This window comes from Coffea arabica, chromosome 1c, assembly GCF_036785885.1.
Source record: "Coffea arabica cultivar ET-39 chromosome 1c, Coffea Arabica ET-39 HiFi, whole genome shotgun sequence".
Lineage (NCBI taxonomy): Eukaryota > Viridiplantae > Streptophyta > Magnoliopsida > Gentianales > Rubiaceae > Coffea > Coffea arabica.
Genome location: NC_092310.1, coordinates 8,253,694 through 8,279,804, shown reverse-complemented (window position 1 = coordinate 8,279,804; position 26,111 = coordinate 8,253,694). Strand labels below are relative to the sequence as shown.

At 35.6% G+C, this 26,111-nt stretch overlaps 2 protein-coding genes and 1 non-coding gene across 3 annotated transcripts; all 3 read right to left on the bottom strand.

The window, feature by feature from the left end:
* Positions 1–2,610: 2,610 nt before the first annotated feature.
* On the bottom strand, positions 2,611–3,681 carry LOC140038845 (uncharacterized). Its single transcript, XM_072084310.1, has one exon. The coding sequence runs from the start codon at positions 3,679–3,681 to the stop codon at positions 2,611–2,613; it is 1,071 nt and encodes a 356-aa protein (XP_071940411.1).
* Positions 3,682–10,846: 7,165 nt separating this feature from the next.
* LOC113743890 (small nucleolar RNA R71) lies at positions 10,847–10,952 on the bottom strand. The gene has a single exon (XR_003461228.2). It is a non-coding gene; the product is annotated as a small nucleolar RNA R71 (small nucleolar RNA).
* Positions 10,856–13,637, bottom strand: LOC113713332 (G-type lectin S-receptor-like serine/threonine-protein kinase RLK1). The gene has a single exon (XM_027237076.2). It carries the CDS (start codon positions 13,599–13,601, stop codon positions 11,151–11,153), a length of 2,451 nt encoding a protein of 816 aa, XP_027092877.2. The 5' UTR covers positions 13,602–13,637; the 3' UTR covers positions 10,856–11,150.
* Positions 13,638–26,111: the final 12,474 nt, after the last annotated feature.

Below are 26,111 nucleotides of genomic sequence, written 5' to 3'. Positions count from 1 at the left end.
GAAACAAGAGAACCCAAGAAGAAATTCACCATCACAAGATCGAAACACCCCTCCTCCTCCACTCATGTCCGGATTACCCCTTGAACATCCATCAGAATTTAGTTTCACCATTGATTGCACTGGACACCTCCAATAAACTATTCGTACTTGGTAACGTCTCACCAATCCAGCTACCGTAGAGAAAAAACCTGGCCAATCCTGACATTGCAAATAAAACTTCTTAAATTTAAGGTGAAAAAGATCACGCATGTCTCCCAGGATTTTGTCACATACGAGTGCCACTGGCAAAAGTTGACCCTCAATCATGAATTTGTTTCGCATTTTCCATAAGTTCCAACATATCAAAGAAGGTAACAATCGGATGAGAAACTGAAGGTACGGGTTACGAGTAGGTTTCAACCACCAACTAATGACCCTGTGTCGTACTGTGAAAGTAGGATCGAACTCTCCCACCACTGCTTCAAAGAAATGCCAGATTTTGCTCGCCACCTCCCCATTACAAAAAATATGGTCAATAGACTCGGAATATGGAGATGAGCAACAAAAACAACGAGATGGACCTAGTATCCCAAGATGATGTAGCCTATCCATGACAGGCAACCTGGCTCTAAGCAATCTCATCATGAAAAAAGAAATGTTAATCGGCAAACCCTGAATCCAGACCGATGAGTACAGCCAAGAATTGTTCCCACCGCCCTGTGCACAATTATAAGCTGTTGATATTGAAAAATCACCAGAGGTGCTAGGGACCCAAACCATGTTATCCGGGAATGTGTGAGATGGAGGATCAATCTTCAATATACGTTCCACCAACCATGAGGGTAAGACTTCGTTTAACTTGTGCACATTCCACCGACCTTGCTCAATGTATTCATAAACTGCACACTCCTGGAAGGTTTCCACCTGGTGACATAACGGACCTTGCCCCAACCAATTATCATGCCAAAAATTGACCGAGCCATCAGATAACTGCCAAAAAATGTGTTGCTCCGCCTTCCCTTGAATAGCCATCAGCCTCTTCCAGGTCCATGAGCTTCCCAATTTTACTTCAGCAAAGCAAGGGTGAGTTTTAGGACAAATTTTGCAGTGCATGAACTCCTCCCATAACGACTGTCGCAACCTAAACTGCCACCATAATTTCATAGAGAAAGCCTCGAATACATGCCTTAATGAACGCAAACCTACACCCCCCCTTTCCTGAGATTTACATAATTGATCCCATTTAATCCAGTGGAATCGCGGCCCATTGTCGGAGGAACCCCAAAGAAAGCCAGCGAATATCTTTTCCAAAAAACCAAACAGAGACTTGGGGGGAGTCGAAGCTGCAAACAAATGAATAGGCATGGAAGACAATACACTCTTAAGCAAAACCAACTTACCACCATACGACAAAAGCTTCCCTTTCCATGATAACACCCTGCCTACAACCGAATCGCAAATTTCCGAGAAATAACATTTCTTTCTCCGCCCAACATATAAGGGACAACCCAAGTACTTGACAGGAAATTCACGTGCTTGGAATCCAGTGATCTCTGCAACCATACCTTTTCGTACCCTAGGGATAGTAGAATGCAACAAGAAAAAACTCTTTTGGTGATTAACCTTCTGGCCTGATACAGATGCATAAGAATGTAGAACATTCATTACCAATCGAACTGATTGCTTCAGTCCACTAGAGAAGATAATCACATCATCGGCATAGGCCAAGTGTGTAATACTCGGGCAACCTGGAGGGACTTTGAACGGCTTAAAACCCTTGCAAAGAAGCAATGAATTAAGAAGGCGAGAAAGAACCTCGGCACTAATTACAAAAAGGCCCGGAGAAATAGGATCTCCTTGACGCAACCCCCTGCTAGATTTGAAAAAACCTTGGGGAGCACCATTGATTAATACTGAAAACCAAACATTGGAAATCAATCGCCAAATCATATCGATCCACCTCTCTCCAAACCCAAACCTTCTCAACACTTGAAGCAAAAAAGGCCAAGAGACCCTGTCATAGGCCTTTGCCATATCTAGCTTCAAAACTATATTGCATCCTCTATTTGGCCTTCGAATATCAGAAATCAGTTCCTGAGCCAATAGAAAGTTATCAAAAATCTGCCTACCCTTTACAAATCCACTTTGTTGAGGAGATATAATGCTTGGAAGCACCTTTGCCAAGCGAGCTGCCAAGATCTTTGAAATAATTTTATTGACAAAGGTGCAAAGACTAATAGGCCGAAATTGATTGAAATGTTGTGGGGCATTAACCTTTGGGAGCAACACGAGCAGTGTAGAGGAAATACTCTTCGGAAGTTCATGCCCACAGAAAAAACTTGTCACAGCATCACATATATCTGTGCCAACCACCTCCCATGCAAAAGTAAAGAAACGACCAGTAAAACCGTCCGGTCCAGCCGCACTCTCCCCATCCATCGAAAATACCACAGATCTTATCTCATTATTCGAGGGAAAACGTTCCAAGTCAGCATTTTGTTCTGCAGAAATTAACTTAGGTACCACTTCCAGAACATTCAATGATCCCATGGAAGGCTCCGCTGATAGTAATGACTTGAAGAATTTCTCTGCTTCTGCCGAAATGTGGCCTTCGTCTGAAATCCACTCCCCCTAGTCGTTCTTGATACGATGTATGATTGATTTAGCTCTCCTCTCTGCCACCACCGAATGGAAATACTTCGAATTTGTGTCTCCATCCTTCAACCATTTAATTCTTGATTTTTGTTTCCAAAACACTTCCTCCCTAACAAGAGAATTTTTTAGAATCGCCCTTGTTTCTTGCAGAGAAAGCCAGTGTGGTTGAGATGGCTCATTAATGAATGCATTCTCTGCTACCTCTACTGCTTCTTCAGCTTGTTTCACCGCATCAAAAATATTACCAAACACCTCACGAGACCAAAGTTTGACAGCTCGCTTAACAGAGCGTAATTTTGTAGCCAGCCGTTGTAATGGTCTCCCAGAGCATGGGACTGCCCAACTCGACCTAATAACATCCAAGAATTCTGGCCTCATCATCCAAATATTCAAAAATCGAAAAGGTTTAGGCTTGTTGTCCAGTCTAGTTGAAGTCGAAAGTAAAAGTGGGGAATGGTCTGAGGGTTCCCTTGCCAGATGTTGAACCATAAAAGAAACTCCCAACGCAGAAGTCGACTGATTCACAAGCACTCTGTCCAGACGCTTCCAAATACGAGCCAAGCCACCCCTATTGTTACACCATGTAAAGGACGACCCTGAAAAACCAGCATCAAAAACACCCGCTAGAGACATAAATGTTCTCAACTCCATCCCTTCATCCACTCGAAAAGGCAAACCACCCATCTTCTCATCTGTACTAACAATAGCATTGAAGTCTCCCAACACCATCCACGGGCAATCTGAAGGATTTTCAGCTAACAAATTGTTCCAAAGCAATGTACGCTCTTGCTCGGTGGACTTTGCATGAACAAAGGAGACATAAACTGGACTTGGTAAAAGTTGAGATGTAACTTTAAGAGATAAATGTTGAGCCGATTCCCCAACACAAGCACAAGTAAAAGACTTCTGGAAGAAAACCCAAATAGAACCGTGGCTATTGACAAGCCAACATTGCATTTTGAGACGAGCTCCAATCAAATGTATGTTACACGGTGAAGTCTTAGGCTCACAAATAGCCAGTAAAGGAATAGAAAACTCATCAATCATCCGTTTCAACCTTTGAAAATTTGAAGTACGCGAGATACCCCGAATATTCCAAAATAAAAAATTAATCATGAGACAAAGCAGAGAAAGAGTTTGAAGATACCTTTGACTTGGAGCGTAAAGACCGATTACTCATGGAAATGATTCGAGAACTCTTCGGTTTTGCCTTATTAACCAAATTAATCCCCTTCTCGCCTGTAACCTTGTGTTGAACTTGTTGAATGATGGGATCAAGATTAAAAAGATCAATAACCAAAGATTCGGATTCACCATGTTGCGCAGATAACATCCCTCTCGATGGTAATCTCCCAATTCTATGTTCTGCATTGGAGACCTCTGCCTCTACAAGTTGGAGCTCGGCATCTGATAATTCATCTCTCGAATCAGACAAAGTCTCTTCTAGTTCTTCGGTGCCCATATCAACTTTAGCAAGAGTTGGCTTTTGTTGTTGCGATGACCCAGCAGTAGTCCGTTGCTGCAATAAATCAGAAATCCCATCTTGAATTTCTTTACCTTGAGATAACTTGTCGTGAGTTGAAGAGTGCACATTGTCTGGTGTTTGTCGGCCACCGAAATCATTAAAGAAATTTTGCAGCTTAGTGTTTTCGGTTTCATGATAATGTTTAACGCATAAAGTTTGTTCCACAATGGATTGAGGCCCCTCAATGTCATGGTTATGAATATTGCCAACACTATCAGTTTGCATAGGATAAGTATCGGACATATGCTTTCTTTCGGTAGTTTGTTGTTGTAAATCTCCCAAAATATTCTCCACTACCATTTGTTGCTGGGACCCTTCATTATCATGATGTTGTGCAATGTGCTTCATGGCATCATACAAAATGGGTTGTCCAGCAGAATCCAAAGCTACCTTTTGCTGACCCACATCAGTAGCTCCATTTTCTGCCGTAACCGTTGTTACGAGCTTAGCAGATGGAGCAGCCACTGCTGTGTTTTCTTCATTGACATCCACACCTGATAATTTCAAATTCTCAGAATCTTTCTCATTAGTAATTGTATTGTGCTTAGGTGAAATATGTGAACAATCTGCCATAAGGTAATTGTTCCCATCAGTATCCATTATTTTCCTTTCGTCTTCGAACTGGACAGACCGCACATTCTTCAGCCTTGCATCTGTTGATGTCCCTTCATTCTCAATCATACCAAGAAATGGCACTTCATCAGTAACTTTCCCATTAGAAAGGGTCTTCCGCATTTGTTTGGTTTCTAGCATGGAGTCATGTTGACTTTGTAAATGTAAACCATGTTGCAGCCGCTTGGACTGATTATATCCCACCTCAGTCGGATTCTTTTTGCAGTCCATAGACAAATGACCCAATCTCCAGCAACAAGAGCAGTACGGTGGCATATTCTCTGGTACTATCTTTTGCCAAAAACCTGATTCTCCTTCAACAGCTACCCAGATCCTTGGTACAACTTGTTTCGATACATCAATCTCCACACATACCCTGGTCACACTAGGTCTTGTCCCAGCAGCGGTTGCCAAATCCAAGAACAAAGGTCTTCCTACTAAAGAAAGTATGGAGAACAAAGAATGTTTATCAAAATAATGGATAGGTAAATTAGGAAGACCTACCCAAACTGGAACCAAAGATGATTCTTTATGCACATGAAACTCCCTGGTCCATCGGAATACACGCATCGGAAATTTGCCCAATTGCCAAATCCCTCTCGTCCAAATCCTGTTGAAATCTGATTCAGCTGAGCACTTAATTAAAACATGTCTATGATCCATCAATCCAATGGAAACTTGATCTTTCAGATTTAGTGAAGAGAAAAACTTTCGAATATCCTCCAACGAAGGTCTTCCATGAGAAAATTTTCCAACCAAAGCCCATCTAAACGGTGCCGCAAGTTTATCCACATCTTCTCTGGAAAATATAACGGCAACTTCACCCTTGTAGACAGACGCTTGACGAATATGGATAGGTGATGTAGAAGGCTGTGAGAAAAGTTGGGAAAAAGATTTTTTTTCTGTAGGAGACCTTTGCCCCTCAGCCGATGGCTGAAGGGCAGCCATTCAAGCTAATTGAGTTCATGGAGATGCCAAGCTTTTTAGAAAAAGGAGCAGAATAATTTAATGAAACACAAGCTACAAACACTAATACTCCCCTATTGTTGCAATTGAAGTGTCAAAGCATGAAGTTTCCGAACCATTGTCCACTTATCTCCACAACTTCATGAGTTCCATTTGTATCCATTAGTAATAAAAACCTAAAACAAAAAATGGCAAATAAACTAGGTAAGGGTCAAGAATGCAAAAAGTAACAAAGGCACGCAAAATATTTTGCAAATAATTCTTTGCCAAAGTCTCTCACGTTAACACACCACATTTCCCAAACTCTTTAAACATTTAGCACAATTATCACATTTATTACCTAGAATATGAAGTATAAGCATGTTTCCTTCTCTAGGTAATTAGAACATCACCATATAATAACAATATTAGGAGTAAAATGCAAACTAAGGAACATACGTTACGCACATATTCAATTTTACCCCTAAAATGTCACCAAATTTGCTACATTATTCACATGTTCAAAATTCATCATTCAATCATACTCTATATGAAGAGTAAGCACTCAAATTGGCTAAAATGTCACCATATATGGAAAGTGTACATGTAAGCATTATAACAAGTCATATTTTAACTAATTGAACCATCCAAGTACACTTAATAACATTTGAAGACCAATCACCACATTGATCATAAAGTAAGAATGTGCATATAGTGAAACATTGCATAGATCATCACATTCCCACATTTGATCATCTAAACATGCTTAGAAAAGTTAAATAAGCATAATGGAACTTATATACACTAACAAATAACATCACAAATTCACCAAGCAGAGTGTATCATTAACTTACAAGATATTCACATGGTGAATTTAAAGTACCAAGTTAAGTTGAAGAAATTTACCTCAAATTGGTAGAGTGATGTTTGGTGATGCAAATGATGCAACAACCCCTATGAAAGTTGCCCCAATTGACCTCCAAGTGATGAAATAAGAAACTATGAACCCTAGCCTTAATTCGAGTTTTAGGTGTTTATCTTGAAATTCAATCAGTTAGAAAGGCTCTAGGATGATTAAAAGAGGTTGGGTTAATGTTTTGTAGCAAGAAAATGGAGTAACAAAGAAGATTTGAGAATTGGTGTGGAGAAGAGTTGGTATGCATTAGTTATGGATATAGTTGATTCACTATGAAAGTAGATTTAACATATATGAGGAAATTACGCCATAACTAGTCGAGGTAGTAGTATTTAATGACTGAAAAATTGCACTTGCATGGGTAGTTAGAGATACTATGACCTAATGATTTTTCATTTGCTATTTTCTTGCATAGTTTAGCTTATTTTATTTCCTTTAAATTTTTGACTATCTAAATAATAGGGGAGGTTTAGTATATCGGTAGTTGTCCATTCTTCTCTGTGGGTTCAGTCCTTAATATCTTATACTCAATCTCGACTTGTGTATTTGCAGAAAATCGCGTGTAAGGTATTTAGGAATTTGTAAATGTAAAACTTGACTGTAGAATGAGTTTAATTGTTACATGCATACACCACTCTTGTCAGGACACTTGTGTTTTGGTAAGTTTCTTCAAGTTTGTTAATTTTCCTTGTGTTGTTTATCATTGTTGTTATTTTGCTTAATTTAAGTTCTTGATTAGTTTAAATAATTAAGTAAGATAGAAGCCTTGGTAATTGGTAAGTGATTCTCATAGGATCTATCTTGATACCTCCATACTACAATTAATGGCCTGTATACTTGCCGTTAACGAGGTTTTAGGTATAAATTTGGAGTGTAGGTTTAAACATCGTCATTACTCCTACAATATTTAGTGCCTCTCTCATATTCACTCTAGACCTTGACCTCTTTTAGTCACTAGACCACTTTATGTCATACTAGTTTTGTTAAAAAAAAACTTTCTTACCTCTCTTTTAACCTTTAACTCCTTGATACTTTAGTTGTTTTGCCTATTTTTCATCACTTGCTGAAATTGCCAATAAATTACACAAATTTTATGTTAAAATGTTCCTCATGATAAGCAGAACATGAGACTAATGACAATTAACAATGAAGTTACCAATAGATCAGCAAAGTGGAAGCCAAAAACCTTGATTATATGTGCACTTTGCTCAGAAATAATCTCTCAACATATGAATTAGAACACATTTTTGCTGCATCATATTGACATCAATGAACATGATTAAATGCTACAATGCCATAATATCATGCCATTAACAAAGAAATTCAGAAAATTATAACCGAAGGCTAAATGAGTTTCAAACTCAAAGTAAATTTCAATATCTAATTCTAAAAAACTGTACATCAAATGATTTCTTATATAACACTAGGTGTCCAGTGGTGTTCTGATGTTGGTTCTGAATTCTTTCCATCAAACTTTCTATTTTCATAATATTTGTTTTTTATTTCAATTGAGCCAAAAATTATGTCCAGAACTAAAGAGTTAGAGGTGCTAAAGGTTAGGAGGTGAAGCATTGAAAACACTTTGTTAGTTGAATGCTAGATTTGGCATTTTGCTAAAAAATTGAATATCATCAGCATTGGCAGTTTGCCTTGGGGTTTAAATTACCAAAAACAAATATTAGAGGCAAAAGTTAATTTAAAATTATATTAAAGTTAGTAGAAAATTAATTTTACACTACCGAACTTTTTTTAATTCTTGCCAATCCTTCATGCCTCACTCCCCCAAATACCGACCTAGGAATATTTGAACTCTGGATTTGGTAGCTTGGAGGACTCTTATTTAAGATCCTTCCCTAACCACTATGTAATACCAATGATTTATAATTGGGTGTTCCATTTTTGTAACTATAGGATGAAGGATATTTTGGGCGTAAACGTAACTAAGACAACATTTTACTAGTTGACAAGTATTTGTTTAACATAATTTAGTAGGTCTTTATGTGTTTATTTTAGTATGTTTTAAGAAGTTTTACATGTGTTTTAACTAGGGTTTTGCATGAATTTGTGAAATTAGGGTTTGCGGGGTGATGTTGCAAATTTCATGATTCATTTGTGGTCTACTCTTGCTTTGTAGCTACTTGAGATATGTGTATCATTTATAGGGAAATTTGAAGATGAATGGATGAAGTTAATGATGAATTGATGATGAGTTCCAATGATCATGAAGTTCAAAAGAGTTGGATAAAGCAAGTACAAAGCAAAAATGAAATGACGAGCTAAAGGTGCAAAGTTACTGCAAGAGGGCCGACTACATTTTCTTCATGACTAGCTAAAGGACTGGTTATAATGATAATCAAACCAATGCCAATTGAACATTTGAACATTGCCAGCTGAGAAATGAACACTACTGGTTATAAGGTCAACTACCATGTCGGTCGAATCTTTTGCTGAGTATTTCAAGGTTTACTATTCACTCAATTTCCTTGCTTTTGGCCATTCCAAAGTTTCATTATAAATATGCAAAGATAGGAACCCTTGAGGGACATAATTGAGAAGAGAAAAGAGAGGCAAAAAAAAACCCTAAAGAGCTTTTCTTGCTCCTAACCCTAGCAACCTATCTCAAGAAGAAAACCCTAATCAACTTTGTTCAAGATTTGAAGAAGAGAAAAGCTAGCAACTCTTTTTGAGTTCGATTGAAACTCTAAAACAGTGGATCAAGACCAATAATTTTGCCTAGCAATTCTAGTGAAGTTGCTCCTATTCTTTTTCCTTTTTGACTTGGTGATGAAAGAGTTCGGTTCTATCTATACTCTTATGTGTTCAAACAAAATGTAAGGCTAAACCCTTTGTTTTTGAGGCTATATATGAATTTGTTATGTGAACTGCTAAATTGAGTCTAGTTCATATGTTGTGTTTATTGCTTGATAGCTCTTGAAACTGCTTTCATACTTGTGTCTGATTGATCAACAAGACAAGTTATCTTGGCTATTGTTAGTGATGGATGTAGCTAATAATATGCAGATCCGGATTTTTAAAATCTAAATATCTAATTCACGTGTTGTAGGAGAAGTATTTAGGCAGATAATTTGATAATTTCTTAGATCTTCAAGAACTTGTTCTAGCCCTTCAACTATGTTTACAGGCGGGATTAGACACGAGTAAGTTGTTCATTTGTGGTAACAATGTTCAACATAATTGAAAATTAATCCCTAACAAGTAATAAAAGTATAATATGTTCAACAAGATCAATTCATGTTCATCTGAACAAGGGATTACAAAAACCCTAAGAACTTTGTTTTCTCTAATTTCTTGCTCAATTAATTAGATTTTGTTAAGTTCAAACAATTTGTTGTATGAGTGATTTATTATTTTTCTATTGAAGAATTTTTTATTATTTAGATAATAGAGTGAGTAAGTAATCGTGGTAATTATAATTGCTCCTTGTGATTCAACCCTAATCTATTCTATGTTTTAATTTGACCTATATACTTGCCATCAAATGGAGTAATGGGGCTAAAATAATAGGACAATTGGAAATTTTAACTTGAAAACCTATCTCACGTCAAATTTTTTATGCTGTTTATGAGGAGTGATTTAATATTAGGGCAAAAATTAGATTTATTAATCTAAATTTCTTTAATTTTAGTACAATTTATTGTTTTCAATGCCAAATTTTAAATTTTTGTTGATTCTCTTATTTTTGGTATTTTGTAGTGCATGCACTGGAAGCTTCGAGTTGTAGTTCCATTTGATCCTAAGATTGAAAGAGCTGCAAGAAAAGCTAGGAAACTTGCACTACAACAAGCTAATCCAATGGAGGACAGCGAAGGAGAGACTTTGGTTGAGCAATCTAAATTTGAAGAAGTGGCAAAAAAGAGAGCAAATCGAATTTAACAAGTCTTGAAAGACTTTGCATTGCTAGATGTTTCTGGAGCTCAAACTAGCATTGCAAGAGTAGTATTGAATGTCATTAACTTTGAAATCAAGTCTTCCATGATTCAAATGATTCAACAAGAGCAATTTAGTGGAAATATGTGACACTATTAAATTTAATGGTGTAATTGATGGTGCTATTAATCTAAAATTATTTCCTTTCTCTTTGCGAGCTAAGGCTAAGGCATGGTTAAACTCACATGCTTCTAATAATTTTGCTACTTGCACTAATTTGTCACGAGCATCTTTTAAGAAGTATTTCCCATCTGGTAAAACTGCAAAATTACGAATAGATGTAACTAGTTTTCATCAACAGGAAGGTGAATTCTTATATGAAACTTGGGAGAGGTTTAAGGAGTACAAAGAGAACGTCAACATCACAGAATTTTTTATTGGCTATATAGTCCTAACTTTATCATTGACTTACTGCACTGCCACCATCCCGATAGGATGTTTAGCTACTAGGTAAATCTCTTACACTGAAAAAAAGCAGGAAAACAAAAAAGAAAAAAGAGAAAGAAAAGAAGCTTGAATACTGTCTCAAGACATCAAAAACAAAAGACACAAAACAGTACAGAACTAAACTTAACCCGTAGAACAAAAAGGAGATGGACACGGGGGCACCATAACTTCCACAATTCCGTCAAGCATCTGGCTCACCTTCCTCATTTTAGGCCTAAGCGATGAGTTTTCTTGGATACACCATATGGCAACCATCAGAAATCTCTCTAGCATCATTTTATCCTCTAAAGCCTCTAAATCATTGTCAACAAACTTATCCAATCTTCCTTCTTGAAAGCAATCCCAAGCGCAATCAGTCAAAATTGGATTTTCTCCTTCACCAATGTTCTCAATGTCCTCCACACATTTTCGGCAAGAAATGATCTCTAGTAACAAGACACCAAAACTATAAACATCGACCTTTGCATTGATTTGGTTGTTCCTGAACCATTCAGGCGCAACATACCCTTTTGTTCCACGGATACTAGTCATTGTTTGACTCTGACTAATCATCAAAAGTTTTGCCAATCCAAAGTCGGAAATCCGAGCATTGAAATACTCATCCAGAAGTACATTTTGAGGCTTTATATCACAATGGATGATCTGAGTTCTGCATTCTTCATGAAGGTATACGAGTCCTCTTGCAATCCCGATAGCAATTTGGGTTCTTAGGTTCCAGCTCGGTTTTGGATCATGTAACAGCAATCTTGCAAGAGTACCATGGCTCATATACTCATACACCAATAGACGATGTTGTCCTTCATCACAGAATCCAAGCAGACGGACTAAATTCTTGTGGTTAGTCTGACCAATTGTTTTCACTTCAGCACGAAATTCCTTCTCAGCATCTTTAGCCACTCTGTCTAACTTCTTGACAGCAATAATACTGCTTTTGGAACTGATTTGTAACTCGCCTTTGTACACAATGCCAAATGATCCCCTACCCAACTCTTCCTTGAATCCATCGGTAGCTTCTGCAAGTTCTTTGTACGGAAAAATATGCAAATTTATATCCTTAGCATCAGTGTTCAAATGAAATATTACCTTCTTTTTCTGGTATATGAGGTAAACACCCAAACAAGCTGCGGTAATGAATGTCAAGTTTACTAAGAAAGAGCTGCCAAGAAGGACAGATCCCACAAGTATCAAGGTGCCTCGGTCCTTTGACTTTGATTCTACCGGAAAACCTTGAGGAACAATCGGATATGCTGGAGGAGCATCACTTTTGTGGTATTTGATGAAAGCTTTTGACTGAAGTCTATAGTCCACCCTCCCATTAGTAAGTGGCAATTTCAACATCCAGCAACTGTTGACTCTAAAAATGGCAACTGCACATAAACAGTTCTGCAAGCAAGATAGCTTACAGATGGTTTCACTTGAAGGACTTATTTGATAAAAGTCATTCATTGGCCAATCAGTGTCATTCATTACCTCAAAATCGTAAAGGTTTTCTATAGAGTCCCCCTCTACTCCACCACAGCTAACAAGAGAGTTTGCTTTGCAGTCGCCATACATGTTGTTTGGATCACGCAGCACATAACCTTTTGGACACTTGCAAACTGGTCTTCCATTTTCGAGCATGCAGACGTTGTTATATCCACAAGCTATGACCCCCTTATACTTGATGGTGAGACATATATTATCTGGTACAGACCAAAGAATCGTCCAATTTGAATTGCTTGTTGAATTTCTTGGATGATAGTAATGCGTGAAGAGCCCGTCGAAATCTAACGTTGCCCTGTGATAATAATTTTCAGATCCTAGTCTTGAAGGACTTAGCTGTTCTGTTTGATTGTTCACTTTCCTTATATACATGGTGCCTCCACTATCGAAGATAACCTTGTAACCATCATTTGACCAATTTGCGGTATTTGGGTAATACACACCATCGTCATTGATTAGCACATTTCGGCTGGTAGTAAGCACTACAGCCCCTTGAAAATGGAGATAAAATCTTCCTTGAGAGAAGTTTGTTGCTGACTGTCGAGAAGACAGAGTACCATTGATTTCCAATTCTTGATTTGGCAGTATCGTATCAGCAGGATGTTTGAAGCTTTCCCAGAGCCAGCTTTCATCACTCCCCTTGAGGATAAAATTGCCTGTGTCATTCATGAAACCATGATCAACTTGATTAGGATTGACATCAGCACTCCAAAGTTGTAAGCCTTGAGGGTCACGGAACACGAGACCCGTTTGAGCATCAAGCGCCACAGTCGATCCACGAGGAACCGTGTTGGTTGGATTAGCATACCAAACTACAGTTTTGTCTGGTATGTTGTTATACCATATGGAAAACAAGTACAGATCCTTGTCCGGAATTTTCTGGAAACCAAATGCAAAATCGCCGGAAGGTGAAAGCCACGAATTGGACGTTTCACCTGCAGTCAAGCTCCTGCCCAAAGGCACAATACCATTATTTTGAGCCAAAGCAGAAATTAAGAAGAGAAATATGAAGAATATGAGTTGTATGCATAGGTTTGCCATTGCATGAGATAGTTTAGTCCTCGTCATTAAAACATATGTAGAGTAAATCATGAAGTCCTTTGCTTTGAAGGTTCTTTAATTAATTAGTCAGCTCTGAAGGCTTTGGACTTCGGAGTCATTTTCCACATCCAACCATACAGCTGGAATACGGTGACTACCATTTTGAAATTGTCATGATGAGCCAGTGAATTAACACATTTTGAAATTGTCAATCAACAACATAAATCCAACGAAATACCAGCCTTTCAAATATGAAGTCAATCAATCGATACTAGCATGGTTTCTTTCGCACCCAGAAAATTTAGGAAACTTTTACACGCCAAGACATAGTCAACAAATGAAAGCTCTTGGTTTCTCCTCGACATTTCTACAATCAGAATAATATTCAGCACCATAAAATGTTTATTAAAGCACAAAAAGTACTATCATAGTTGCATCCAGGAAATTGTAACATGCAAGAAAAAGTTACTCGTGTACTTGAGTAGTTAAAACTATATATATATAATTAAAACAATGCCAGCATCAATTTTTTTTAAGAAAGTTCTGTTAGAATATCTGTATAGCCCAATCTATAATATTCCACTGTATGGACCAATTACTACGTATAATATTATACTATATTCATTGATACATTCCCTCACTAACTTAACAAGGTAAATAAGATATATTTTCTCACTAACTTAATAGAATAAATAATGATGTGAACTGATATGTATTGTTAGTTACAGAGTCCTAAGACAATTGAAAGAAGTAACTCATGTTCCTCGGATATAGACACTTTATCACGTCAATGCTCTGGCCTATCTTATCACTGGACTTGACACATTGAGTTTGTTTTTGACTCTACGCTCATGATAAGAAAAGTTAGCATTCGGGGTAGGGACGGTCATCAGGTTGACCATCCCTGAGCAAGTGAGAGGACTGCAACAAGCCACGTATAATGGAGGCAGCAACAAAGGAAACGATGCTGTTTTAGTAAGTGAGTAGAGAAAAAAATAAAAAAAAAAACATTTGAGGGGCTAACGGACTCCGTTAAAATACCTCAGCTGTCCGTTCCAAAAATTTCCCGATCAAATTAATGAGGCACGACTCTTCATCTGAAATCTTCAATTGAAATAAAATTTTGGTCTCCCTCCAAAAACATATCTTGTAAACATTCATTCACAGAGTATCAACAAAATAATATCCCTACCCCAAATTGAAAAGTTTCAAATGAGAGATTTTTGGAGAAAGTGTTGCAGAAATATAGTATCATCAATCAGTATACTGAGGGAACACAAGAAGTAATTCTTACGGGACAAAAATTTTTCATAAAGGCTGCAAAAAGACAGAAGTTGGTGAGATCTGAAGCGGAAATAGATTCAATCGAATTGGACTAAACCCCAAAGGTAAGACTATTGCAAACTCATTGCACTATTTGGCTTGTTTTGCGATAGAAGGGGGATGAATTTACTTGCATGATTTTGTTCATACAACTTGTTTAAGACAGTGTAACATGAGTAATGAAATTGGAACTCTGGTGAAAACTCCTAAGCAAGGAAATCATATGGGTAGCACAAATTAGATACATTGAGAGCCAACTTAAAGAACGTATGCACAGGGAACTTATGCATGCCAAATGTTTGTAAATTTGACTCAATAGACGAATTAAATGACTTAGGATGTTTATAGATATATAAAATAACAGGGAGAGTGTGAAGGTAATTGTTCCTTGCTTTTTTTTTTTATTCTTGCTGCAGGATAGCAGTGACACCATATAGTTTAAACTGTATTACCGACTATATATGGGCGCTTACATCACAGTAGATTGATACATACAAAGATAAAAGATAAGCAAAGTGAATTATTGTAAATTCCACGAATGAAATATAGAGTACAACACTGCAATGTCTGACTCACAATGCGTACATTTATGACTATAAACCGTAACTGTCATCTAACAACATGTATATTATCGGAAACCTATTGTGCACAACTGTGACACTATGTGACCATTACTCACATATATGATTTTGTCATAGGTTTTCGCATCCGAAAAGTCTACCTAAACAAGGATTAGGATGGCTTGACAACATAAAGAAGGTACACTTATTGAAAGATATTCCATAACATGATTATAATGATATTTACCTACTCGTAATTGCTTTTAAAGTATGGTGTAACTTGTTGCAAGATATAAATTTTACTACTTGTAATTGCTTTTAAAGTATGTCATAACTTTGAATAACTTGTAAGATTTTGTCTAGATAAGGTATGTGATGTACACCGTATTTATTGGAATGTATAGCATGTTAGTCATTAATAACATTTATATCAGATGTTTTTACTAGATGGTTATTTGTTACAATCGTCTATGGAATTGACCATTAGTTCTTATGAGAGTGCATTAAATTAGATAGATAGTTTACTTCAATGAATGACAAGTACATACATACTTAGTGAATGTATAATCTGATTGAAATAATGTACACCGTGTAACCGACCAAATACAATGTGTACAAATTATTGAATATGCGGTTAGTTGTCCACATGCATATTGCAATTAGCCGTTGCAGTCACAACTTGTACTGATTTTTAGTAAATGTTTTTTACTTGTATGAGTAGTACTGACTTGTCTGTAAATACCTTATACAGTGTGATGTATAAATACAATTAGTTTACTAAAATGTACGTCATTTTAGGTATTAGTTACTTGAATGTGTATATCTATAAAAGATAGTGTAATGGTATGCATACCTTTGAAAAGGTTATTGGTGCCTTGACCAACTTGGGCATCTCCTTACAAGCTGCAGTAGATGTGTAATATTACTTGTACGAGTAATACTAATTTGCCTATAAGCACCTTATACGGAGTGATTTATGAGGTACAATCAGTTTATAAAAATGTACATCATGTTAGGTATTAGTTACTTGACTGTGTATATCTGTAAAAGGTACTGCAATGGTATGTATAACTTTGAATAATTATTGACCTAGATAAAGTGTGTGATGTACACCATATTTATCAGAATGTACAATATGTTATTCATCAATACGATGCATAGAAATTGTTAAACATGCGGTTATTTACTCACATGCATATTGCAATTAGTCATCACAGCAATATGCATAGTTTGCAATATGCATGGTGCAATGGCATGCAACAAAGAAAAATGACATCGTTTCATTAAGTGGGCAGAATAAAAAAGTAAAAAATGTATTGAAATTCTAACGGTGTTCGTTTGGGGCAAACGGACAGATTCAAAATTCAAATATCAAATGGTGCAATTTTGAATCAACCGCATAAAATGAGAAGAAAAAGTTGAGAAAGCATAGATTTATTCTTTTGTACACCAAAATAAGTCTTGCTATCTCTACAGATATTTGTCAAAAATAATTGAGAGATAAAAATGCAAACATCGAAGTGGGAGGAGAAATTTAGGGCATGTTTATGTGAAGAAGAAAGGAGGCCAAATCTAGTAAGAGGAAGCCAAGCTCGTGAGGCACTTTGAGTGAAGATGGAAGGACCAATTTATCTTTGTAAACATCTCTGGGAGAAAATGCAACAATTGAATGAGGTTAAAAATTGTTAGGACAATTTCTCTGCATCCTTTCCAGCGCAGGCAGCAAAGTAGAAGGGAATAGAGGAAATACATTTACAACAGTCTCCAGTTTTGTCGAACAACTAAGTAACAACAACTATGCCATCTGACGTTGGTGAAACATAATGCCCCAATTCGACGAAAGTAATGTCACTGAACCATGTCCTGAACTACATCTAATGATTTGTCACCTAAGGTAAGAGCTAACTTGGGGGAGGTATGCACAAGGAACTTATGCGTGCCAAGTGTTTGTAAATTTGACTTAGTAGACGAATTAAATGATTTGGGAAGTTTATCAGCATATAAAATAATAAGAAGAGTATGAAGGTAATCATTACTTGCTTTTTTCATTCTTGTTGTAGGATAGTAGTGATACCATACTGTTTAGAATGTATTACTGACTGTGAATGGGCGTTCACATCATAGTAAACTGACACATACAAAGATAAAAGATAAGTAAAGTGAGTCATTGTAAATTACACGAATGAAATAACGAGTACAACAAAATTCTACTAGGATTACAAGGTATCTAAGTGATTGTGGCTAGTTATACTTTTTAATAGCATTTTTTTTTAGATAAATTACTAATAGTTGAGAAATACTTTCATGTATCTCTGAAGAAGGACTCTTCCAAAATTATGAGATATTTGAGCGATTATGGCTAACTATACTTCTTGATATCAAATATATTTTAAGATAAACTGCTGATAGTTGAGGATGCAAGGTCTGGACGGTTGCCAGTAACAACTGTTCGGAATGATGTAATATTTTTTGAAAAATGTGTAACTTTATATGAACTACTTGTAAATTTTAACAACAGAGATGAATTATTATATATGAGATCCACATGAACAATAACACAATATCACACCTCTATTGTAAGAATGTACAAGAAATTTACATAGAACTACAAAATATTCAAAAGAAGTTACATTGTTCAAGAACAATTAAACTGGCAACCGTCCTTGTCCCGTATCCGATAGTTAATAAATACTTCCATGTATCTCTAATTAAGTGGGTTCTAATATGGTTTGACATCTATATACATAGAGAATCGCATTTGAGTGGAAAATAATAAAAAAAAAGGAATAGTGGGCACAAGGGGGAGGGAACTGCACACTTTATTAATTAAACATTGCTGATTGCTACTTCATGTTAGAAATTTGGTACCTATTCGTGCAATAGTAGTGAATTAATTAAAGAGAATTTCTTTTAAACTTGGTTAGTATAAATGCAGATTGTACGATATATATGTTACACTATGCACATATTATTTTGCTAAACTTACCTAGTAAAAGAAATTGGTTGCAATTCAGTGTGTCTTGACATCATGTTGGAGAAGTATTATTTTATGTGAATAAATAGTAACGATAGATTCAGATTGTGATAGTGTTGTAAAATGGTTTCAGATAAGAGGTTTTTGGAAGAAGTGCTGTAGAAATATAGTGTCATCAGTCAATGTACTAAGGGAACACAAGAAATAACTGCTGTGGGACAAGAATTTTTCATAAAGGCTACAAAATGGTGAAAGTTGGTGAGATCTGAAGCAGAAATACACTCAATCGAATTGGACTAAATCACATAGGTAAGAATATTGCAAACTCATCACAATATTTGGCTTGTTTTGTGACTGAAGAAGAATAAACTTACGTTTTGTTTGTACAACTTGTTTAAGATGGTGTGACATGAACAATGAAATTGAAATTCTGACGAAACTCCTAAATGAGGAAACTGTGGATAACACAAGTTAGATACACTAAGAGCCAACTTGGGGGAGGTATGCACAGGAAACTTATGCACGTCAAGTGTTTGTAAATTTAACTCAGCAGACGAATTAAATGACTTAGAAAGTTTATAAACATATAAAATAATAGGGAGAATATGAAGGCAATTGTTGCTTTTTTTTTTATTCTTGTTGCAAGATAGTAGTGACACCGTACAATTTAGACTGCATTACCAACTGTGTATGGGTGCTCACATCACAGTAGACTGACACATACAAAGATAAAGATAGCCAAATTGAGTCATTGTAAATTACATAAATGAAATAGGGAGTACAATAAAGAGGGATTCTTTCAAGATTACAAGGTATCTGAGTGATTGTGGCTACCTGTACTTCTTGATCATAGTAGATTAAACATACAAAGATAAAGAAAAGTAAATTGAGTCATTGTAAATTACATGAATGAAATAGGGAGTACAACAAAGAGGGATTCCTTCAAGATTACAAGGTATCTGAGTGATTGTTGCTAGCTGTACTTCTTGATCACAAATATTTTTTGAGATAAACTACTTATGATTGGGAAATACACTCATGGATCTCTAAAGAGGGATTCTTCTAGGATTATGAGATATCTGAGTAATTGTGGCTAACTATACTTCTTGATAATAAATAATTTTTGAGATAAACTACTAGTAGTTAAGAAATACTCTTATGTATCTCTAATTAAGTGGGTTCTAACATAATTTGGCACCTATAAACGTAAAGAATCACATTGGAGTGAGAAATGACAAAAGAAATAATAGACACAAGGGGGGAGAAAACTGCACTCTTTATTAATTAAACATTGCCAGTTGCTACCTTATGTTAGAAATTTGGTACCTATTCATGCAATAGCAATGAATTAATTAAAGAGGATTTCTTTTAAATTTGATATGAGTGTAGATTGTAGATAAATGTGTTACGCTATGTACTTATTGTTTAGCTGGACTTACCTAATGAAAGAAATTGATTACAATTCAATGTTCCTTAACATCATGTTAGAGAAATATTATTTTATCTGAATAAATAGTGACCATGAAGTAAAACTGGTATGGTATTGTAAATTAGTATTTCACTAATATAATGATATTAAATTAGTTCATCAACTGACTTAATTTCGGTTAGTATAAAATGGGCACAGTTTCAACTTTTATTTGGATGTTTCTAACAGCACAATTAATTATGATGATGTTACATTGTGTGATGATTTTGTTAAGGCTGAGATCCCTCCTGATATACCTTTTTTGTCTGTCTTATACAATTATTTGGCCCAGACAAAACTCGTAGACGCATTCAATGAGCCAGTCAGTAAATGGCTCTCCAAACGCTGTTGCTCTCGAAATTGAGGAAAGTCCAACGGTATGCATACATTTAGTAGATAAAATAAAGTCCTTTTTTCATATCGTAGAGCTACTTTTTCTTTAATTGTAATGGTGGGCACCCGAATGTTGTCGAAGCATGCATATTTTGTAGTTAACATTTAATGCTTTAATGACATATTATTTTGTATTATTCGAAGGTCCACCGATTGACTAATCAGGGGCCTCATTGAAGTGTCCCTACAGAATAGATGCACCTCAAATTTTTTATATTTTTTAAGCATAACTCCGTCAGAAATATCTTAATGATCTAAAATATCATTTTTGTTATAACGTCTAGTCCAATTTAGCTTTGTAACTAAGCAGTATAGGCATTGCTAATGTGTTGTTGATAGTTGAATAGTTATATTATACAATTTAGGCAGAGCGTGCGGCAATTTCAACACACTGTGATAAGGATGCATATCATGTATTTTCACCATCATCCTAGGTGATAAATTTTTATCATTACATCACATATTTATAGTATCTTGTTAATTGGATACTTCGATAGCATATATCATTAATCGTATGTTCCATTAACTGTATTGATTGATTTGCCATTGTTACGCATTTCAGGAAAGAAATAACACCTAGGGATTGCGACTAACTGTTGACGTCAACTCCCCTCAGTTGCAGGTTAATGAATGATATGTACCTACAATTTTTATGAATACAAAACAATTGGTTGTTCCAAATATCCGTCTCCCAAGTTCACCTCATTTAATGATGTTTGTACTTGTCCAGAGAAGATATTGCTCAGTTTCGATCGGTTCCGTATTGTAAGCTTGTTTTAATATACAATCTCTCAATGAATTAGTGCTTGTTGACAGTAACTCTAAAATTACTTCGAACATTAAGTGTCTAGCACCAAATTTGTGGTGTCTAGTACCAGATTTTTTAGACATTAGGTGTCTAGCATCAGATTTTTCAGACATGAAGATGTCTAATACCAGATTTACGGTGTTTGTGGATGAACATTTACTAAATGCAGTCATGTTGTCCCTACCGGGGAATGCCGCATATATACGATACAAGAAGTTCATAAGTTGTTACAACTTATTGATGTGCTTGTACAGACACCTTGTCATGTTCGTTTATGTTAAAACTTAGATATGTGATTTACAATTGTATTAACGATGAGTATTACAGATAGAATTATAGGAACTTCAATAGGTATCACTCCTTTAGTACGAAAAGAAAGTTACAATTGGCATCTGGGATTGGTTCCACACAACCACATGCTAAGTAACAGTTTCACAGAAGAACATGATACTTCGTTGGGACAACTAATTTGAAAGTGGGATAACTAATATTTAAAAGGCAACAAATAGTCATAACGAGATGTACAGATTGAGTTACAACCAGTTAGGTGTATGTTACAATTCATTACAACTAATGAATTTGCAATCAGCAGCTTTTCATCTTCTCTAGTTAAAACTAGTGATATTATAACTAGTGATTTTACAACTAGTGATATTCCTCGATGTTACAACTAGTGATACTACAACTAGTTAAAATCCGATGAACCTTTCCTTTTCTCTTGTTTGTGCAATTGCCCTTGGTACAAACGATAATTCCTCCCTCCAACACATTAAATTTCTTAAGCACTTTATTAAGTGTCTAATGAGAATACAGAGATGATCGTTTCGAACTCCAAAATATTTGATGTAGCGAGACCTTCTCGAGTATCTCATTAAAATAGCGAGATCTTCCCAAACATCAAGCAAACCTGGATGCTTTTAATTGGCTCACAAGAGCTTGATTTAAAACTGAACACTGTATTGATGAGACTGTAATTCCTGTTATAGGGAGGTTGAAGATAAAAAAAATGAATCAAGTACACGGGTCCATTGCCGCTTTAATATAAAGAGAAATTGGAAGTGTGAAGTTGAATAACAATGCAGGTGAAAATGAAAGGGGGATGAACAAACTGGAGTCTGTGTAAGGGATATACGCCTACAAGGGAGGCCTTTTATAGTCTATAATACCCTTTAATATGGTAAAATATCAGACCCCAATGCATATAAGGCCAACTAGTACATCACGGAAGTGGAAGCTATAGAGTCACATGCAGCGCCTGAACCATGTCGGATCAGAATACTTATGTACAAAGCGTGAAATTTGTAGTGCTAATAGTCTTGTTTCGTGTTACATTGTGTTGCAAATCAGTTACAGACTTTAGCACAATTTTTGGGGAGACATGTATGAACCCCATACTGTGATGTGTTCTTCGTCCAAATTTAACAACAGCTACACTTATGTACATATGAAAACTGTCAATTTAAACGTTCCATTAACATATAACAAGGTTAATGTAGTCCTTCTCATCGGACCTGATTCTAGTCTACGCCAATTCAAAAGCTACAAGGTACACATAACAATGTACAAATGGGAGAAGATTCAATTTTGTCAAACTACAGTCACATCTTACTTAATGAAATTCAAGCATTACCAACATCCTACCGTGCCCGTCTTGCTTCTTTCAGGTTTGAAAAGCTGTCCAAAAATTTAGAGTTCTTTGCTGAGGTACACAATCAAGTTGTGTACAACACTCAATACTTGCCAACATTTTCCTATCCAATTTAAACATAATAGTAATTTTTCATGTCCATGGTAACAACTATTTTCCACAATTCTAGATGTAAATTAGGAAAAAAATATAAGCAAATTATAATACCTCTGTAAGCCAAACAGCTAATCTTCTGCTCCAATGCTCTAGGAATGTCATGACGAAAATACCACTATCACAACTGTTCATGTTGACTTCACATTAGTGAGCTTGGAGTTTATATGTTGTAATAAAATATTTGCAACTGTAACAATTAAACATGTGAGAAGTAAAACTATTTACACTTTATTTGGTGAGTGATGAGAGATATCAACAAGTGCAAACGAGAAATTGGAGAAATCAATAGCGAGACCAAACTTTGTCGCCACGATCAACCCCAAGGCACGTTTCTATAGCACCAAAGATTATGTCAAACAGATTAGAAACACTACAATATAGTCCTCTTCTCTTGTAATGCATTTAGGTGACAGTCCAACATATCAGTCGATTAAGTACACTTATGTCTTGACTCTTTGCTTGATCGCTATTAGGATCTAGCAGGTGCATTTGTCTCTGTGAGACATCAAAGCTGTAGACAAATCAATACCCCTCTGTGCATACCGGAACAAGTATCTGAAACGAATGAGATATAAAAAAAATAACACAGAAAAGGTATGTAACCTGATTCTATATTTTTGGATATTCAACATCTAATAAAAAAGTCTTGGCTTAAAGGTGCTAATTGCATACCCATTCACAATTCGCGGGATCAACCCGTGTATTGTTATTGCGAATCTTGAATAGTTTTTTCAGCTTAGCAGATAAGCTGGCATCAGATTGCTTGTCGAATTTTTTCATTTTTAAAATTTTTTCCTGCAACCAATAACATGGGCGAGTAGAAGACATCAGTAATAGTGTACTGGCTCGTCATACCAATTTAGATATGATGCTAAAAACATTTAGCACATTATAAGATGCAGTCCAAATTTCATACTCACAACTGGGGTTCAACGATGTAGCGTTCAAGTAACTAACATAGTCAAGTAACTAACACCTAACATATATACATAGTCAAGTAACGATGGGTTCAACAATCTAATCTCTCTTTTACATATATACATAGTCAAGTAACTAACACCTAACATGATGTACATTTTTGTAAACTGATTGTACCTCATAGATCATCCTGTGTAAGATACTCACAGACAAACAAAGACTGCTCATACAAGTAAAATTACACATCTACTATAGAGAGATGCATAAATTGATCAAAGGGCTAAATAACTGTTCCAAATTTATGTGTACAATTATACTACCTTTTATAGATATACGCAGTTAAGTAACTAATATCTAACATAATATATATTTTTATAAACTAATTGTACCTCATACATCACTCCGTGTAAGATGCTTATAGATAAATTAGTATTATTCATATAGATAAAATTATAAACCCACTGCAGCCTACAAGGAGATGCACAAGTGGACCAAAACATCAATAATCATTCCAAATGTATGCATGCCATTGCACCATGCATATTGCAAACTATGCATATTGCTGTGATGACTAATTGCAATATGCATGTGAGTAAATAACCGCATGTTTAACAATTTCTATGCATCGTATTGATGAATAACATATTGTACATTCTGATAAATATGGTGTACGTCACACACCTTATCTAGGTCAATAATAATTTCAAAGTTATACATACCATTGCAGTACCTTTTACAGATATACACAGTCAAGTAACTAATACATAATATGATGTACATTTTTTTCAACTGATTGTAAATCATAGATCACTCCGTATAAGGTGCTTATAGGCAAATTAGTATTACTCGTACAAGTAATATTACACATCTACTGCAGCTTGTAAGGAGATGCCCAAGTTGGTCAAGGCACCAATAACCTTTTCAAAGGTATGCATACCATTATACTATCTTTTATAGATATACACATTCAAGTAACTAATACCTAAAATGACGTACATTTTAGTAAACTAATTGAATTTATACATCACACTATATAAGGTATTTATAGACAAGTCAGTACTATTCATACAAGTAAAAAACATTTACTAAAAATCAGTACAAGTTGTGACTGCAACGGCTAATTGCAATATGCATGTGGACAACTAACCGCATATTCAATAATTTGTACACATTGTATTTGGTCGGTTACACGGTGTATATTATTTCAATCAGATTATACATTCACTAAGTATGTATGCACTTGTCATTCATTGAAATAAACTATCTATCTAATTTAATGCACTCTCGTAAGAACTAATTGTCAATTTCATAGATGATTGTAACAAATAACCATCTAGTACAAACATCTGATATAAATGTTATTAATGACTAACATGCTATACATTCCAATAAATACGGCGTACATCACATACCTTATCTAGACAAAATCTTACAAGTTATTCAAAGTTATGACATACTTAAAAGCAATTACAAGTAGTAAAATTTATATCTTGCAACAAGTTACACCATACTTTAAAAGCAATTACGAGTAGGTAAATATCATTGTAATCATGTTATGGAATATCTTTCAATAAGTGTACCTTCTTTATGTTGTCAAGCCATCCTAATCCTTGTTTAGGTAGACTTTTCAAATGCAAAAACCTATGACAAAATCATATATGTGAGTAATGGTCGCATAGTGTCATAGTTGTGCACAATAGGTTTCCGTTAATATACATGTTGTTAGATGACAGTTATGGTTTATAGTCATAAATGTACGCATTGTGAGTCAGACATTGTAGTGTTGTACTCTATATTTCATTCGTGGAATTTACAATAACTTACTTTGCTTATCTTTTATCTTTGTATGTGTCAATCTACTGTGATGTAAGCACCCATATATAGTCGGTAATACAGTTTAAACTATATGGTGTCACTGCTATCCTGCAACAAGAATAAAAAAAAAAAGCAAGGAACAATTACCTTCACACTCTCCCTGTTATTTTATATATCTATAAACATCTTAAGTCATTTAATTCATCTATTGAGTCAAATTTACAAACACTTGGCATGCATAAGTTCCCTGTGCATTCGTTCTTTAAGTTGGCTCTCAATGTATCTAATTTGTGCTACCCATATGATTTCCTTGCTTAGGAGTTTTCACCAAAGTTCCAATTTCATTACTCATGTCACACTGTCTTAAACAAGTTGTATGAACAAAATCATGCAAGTAAATTCATCCCCCTTCTGTCGCAAAACAAGCCAAATAGTGCAATGAGTTTGCAATAGTCTTACCTTTGGGGTTTAGTCCAATTCGATTGAGTCTATTTCTGC

Bases quoted from the DNA above. Each gene is read 5' to 3' on its own strand.
- LOC113713332 (XM_027237076.2), bottom strand. From the start codon at position 13,601: ATGATTTACTCTACATATGTTTTAATGACGAGGACTAAACTATCTCAT.
- LOC140038845 (XM_072084310.1), bottom strand. From the start codon at position 3,681: ATGATTGATGAGTTTTCTATTCCTTTACTGGCTATTTGTGAGCCTAAG.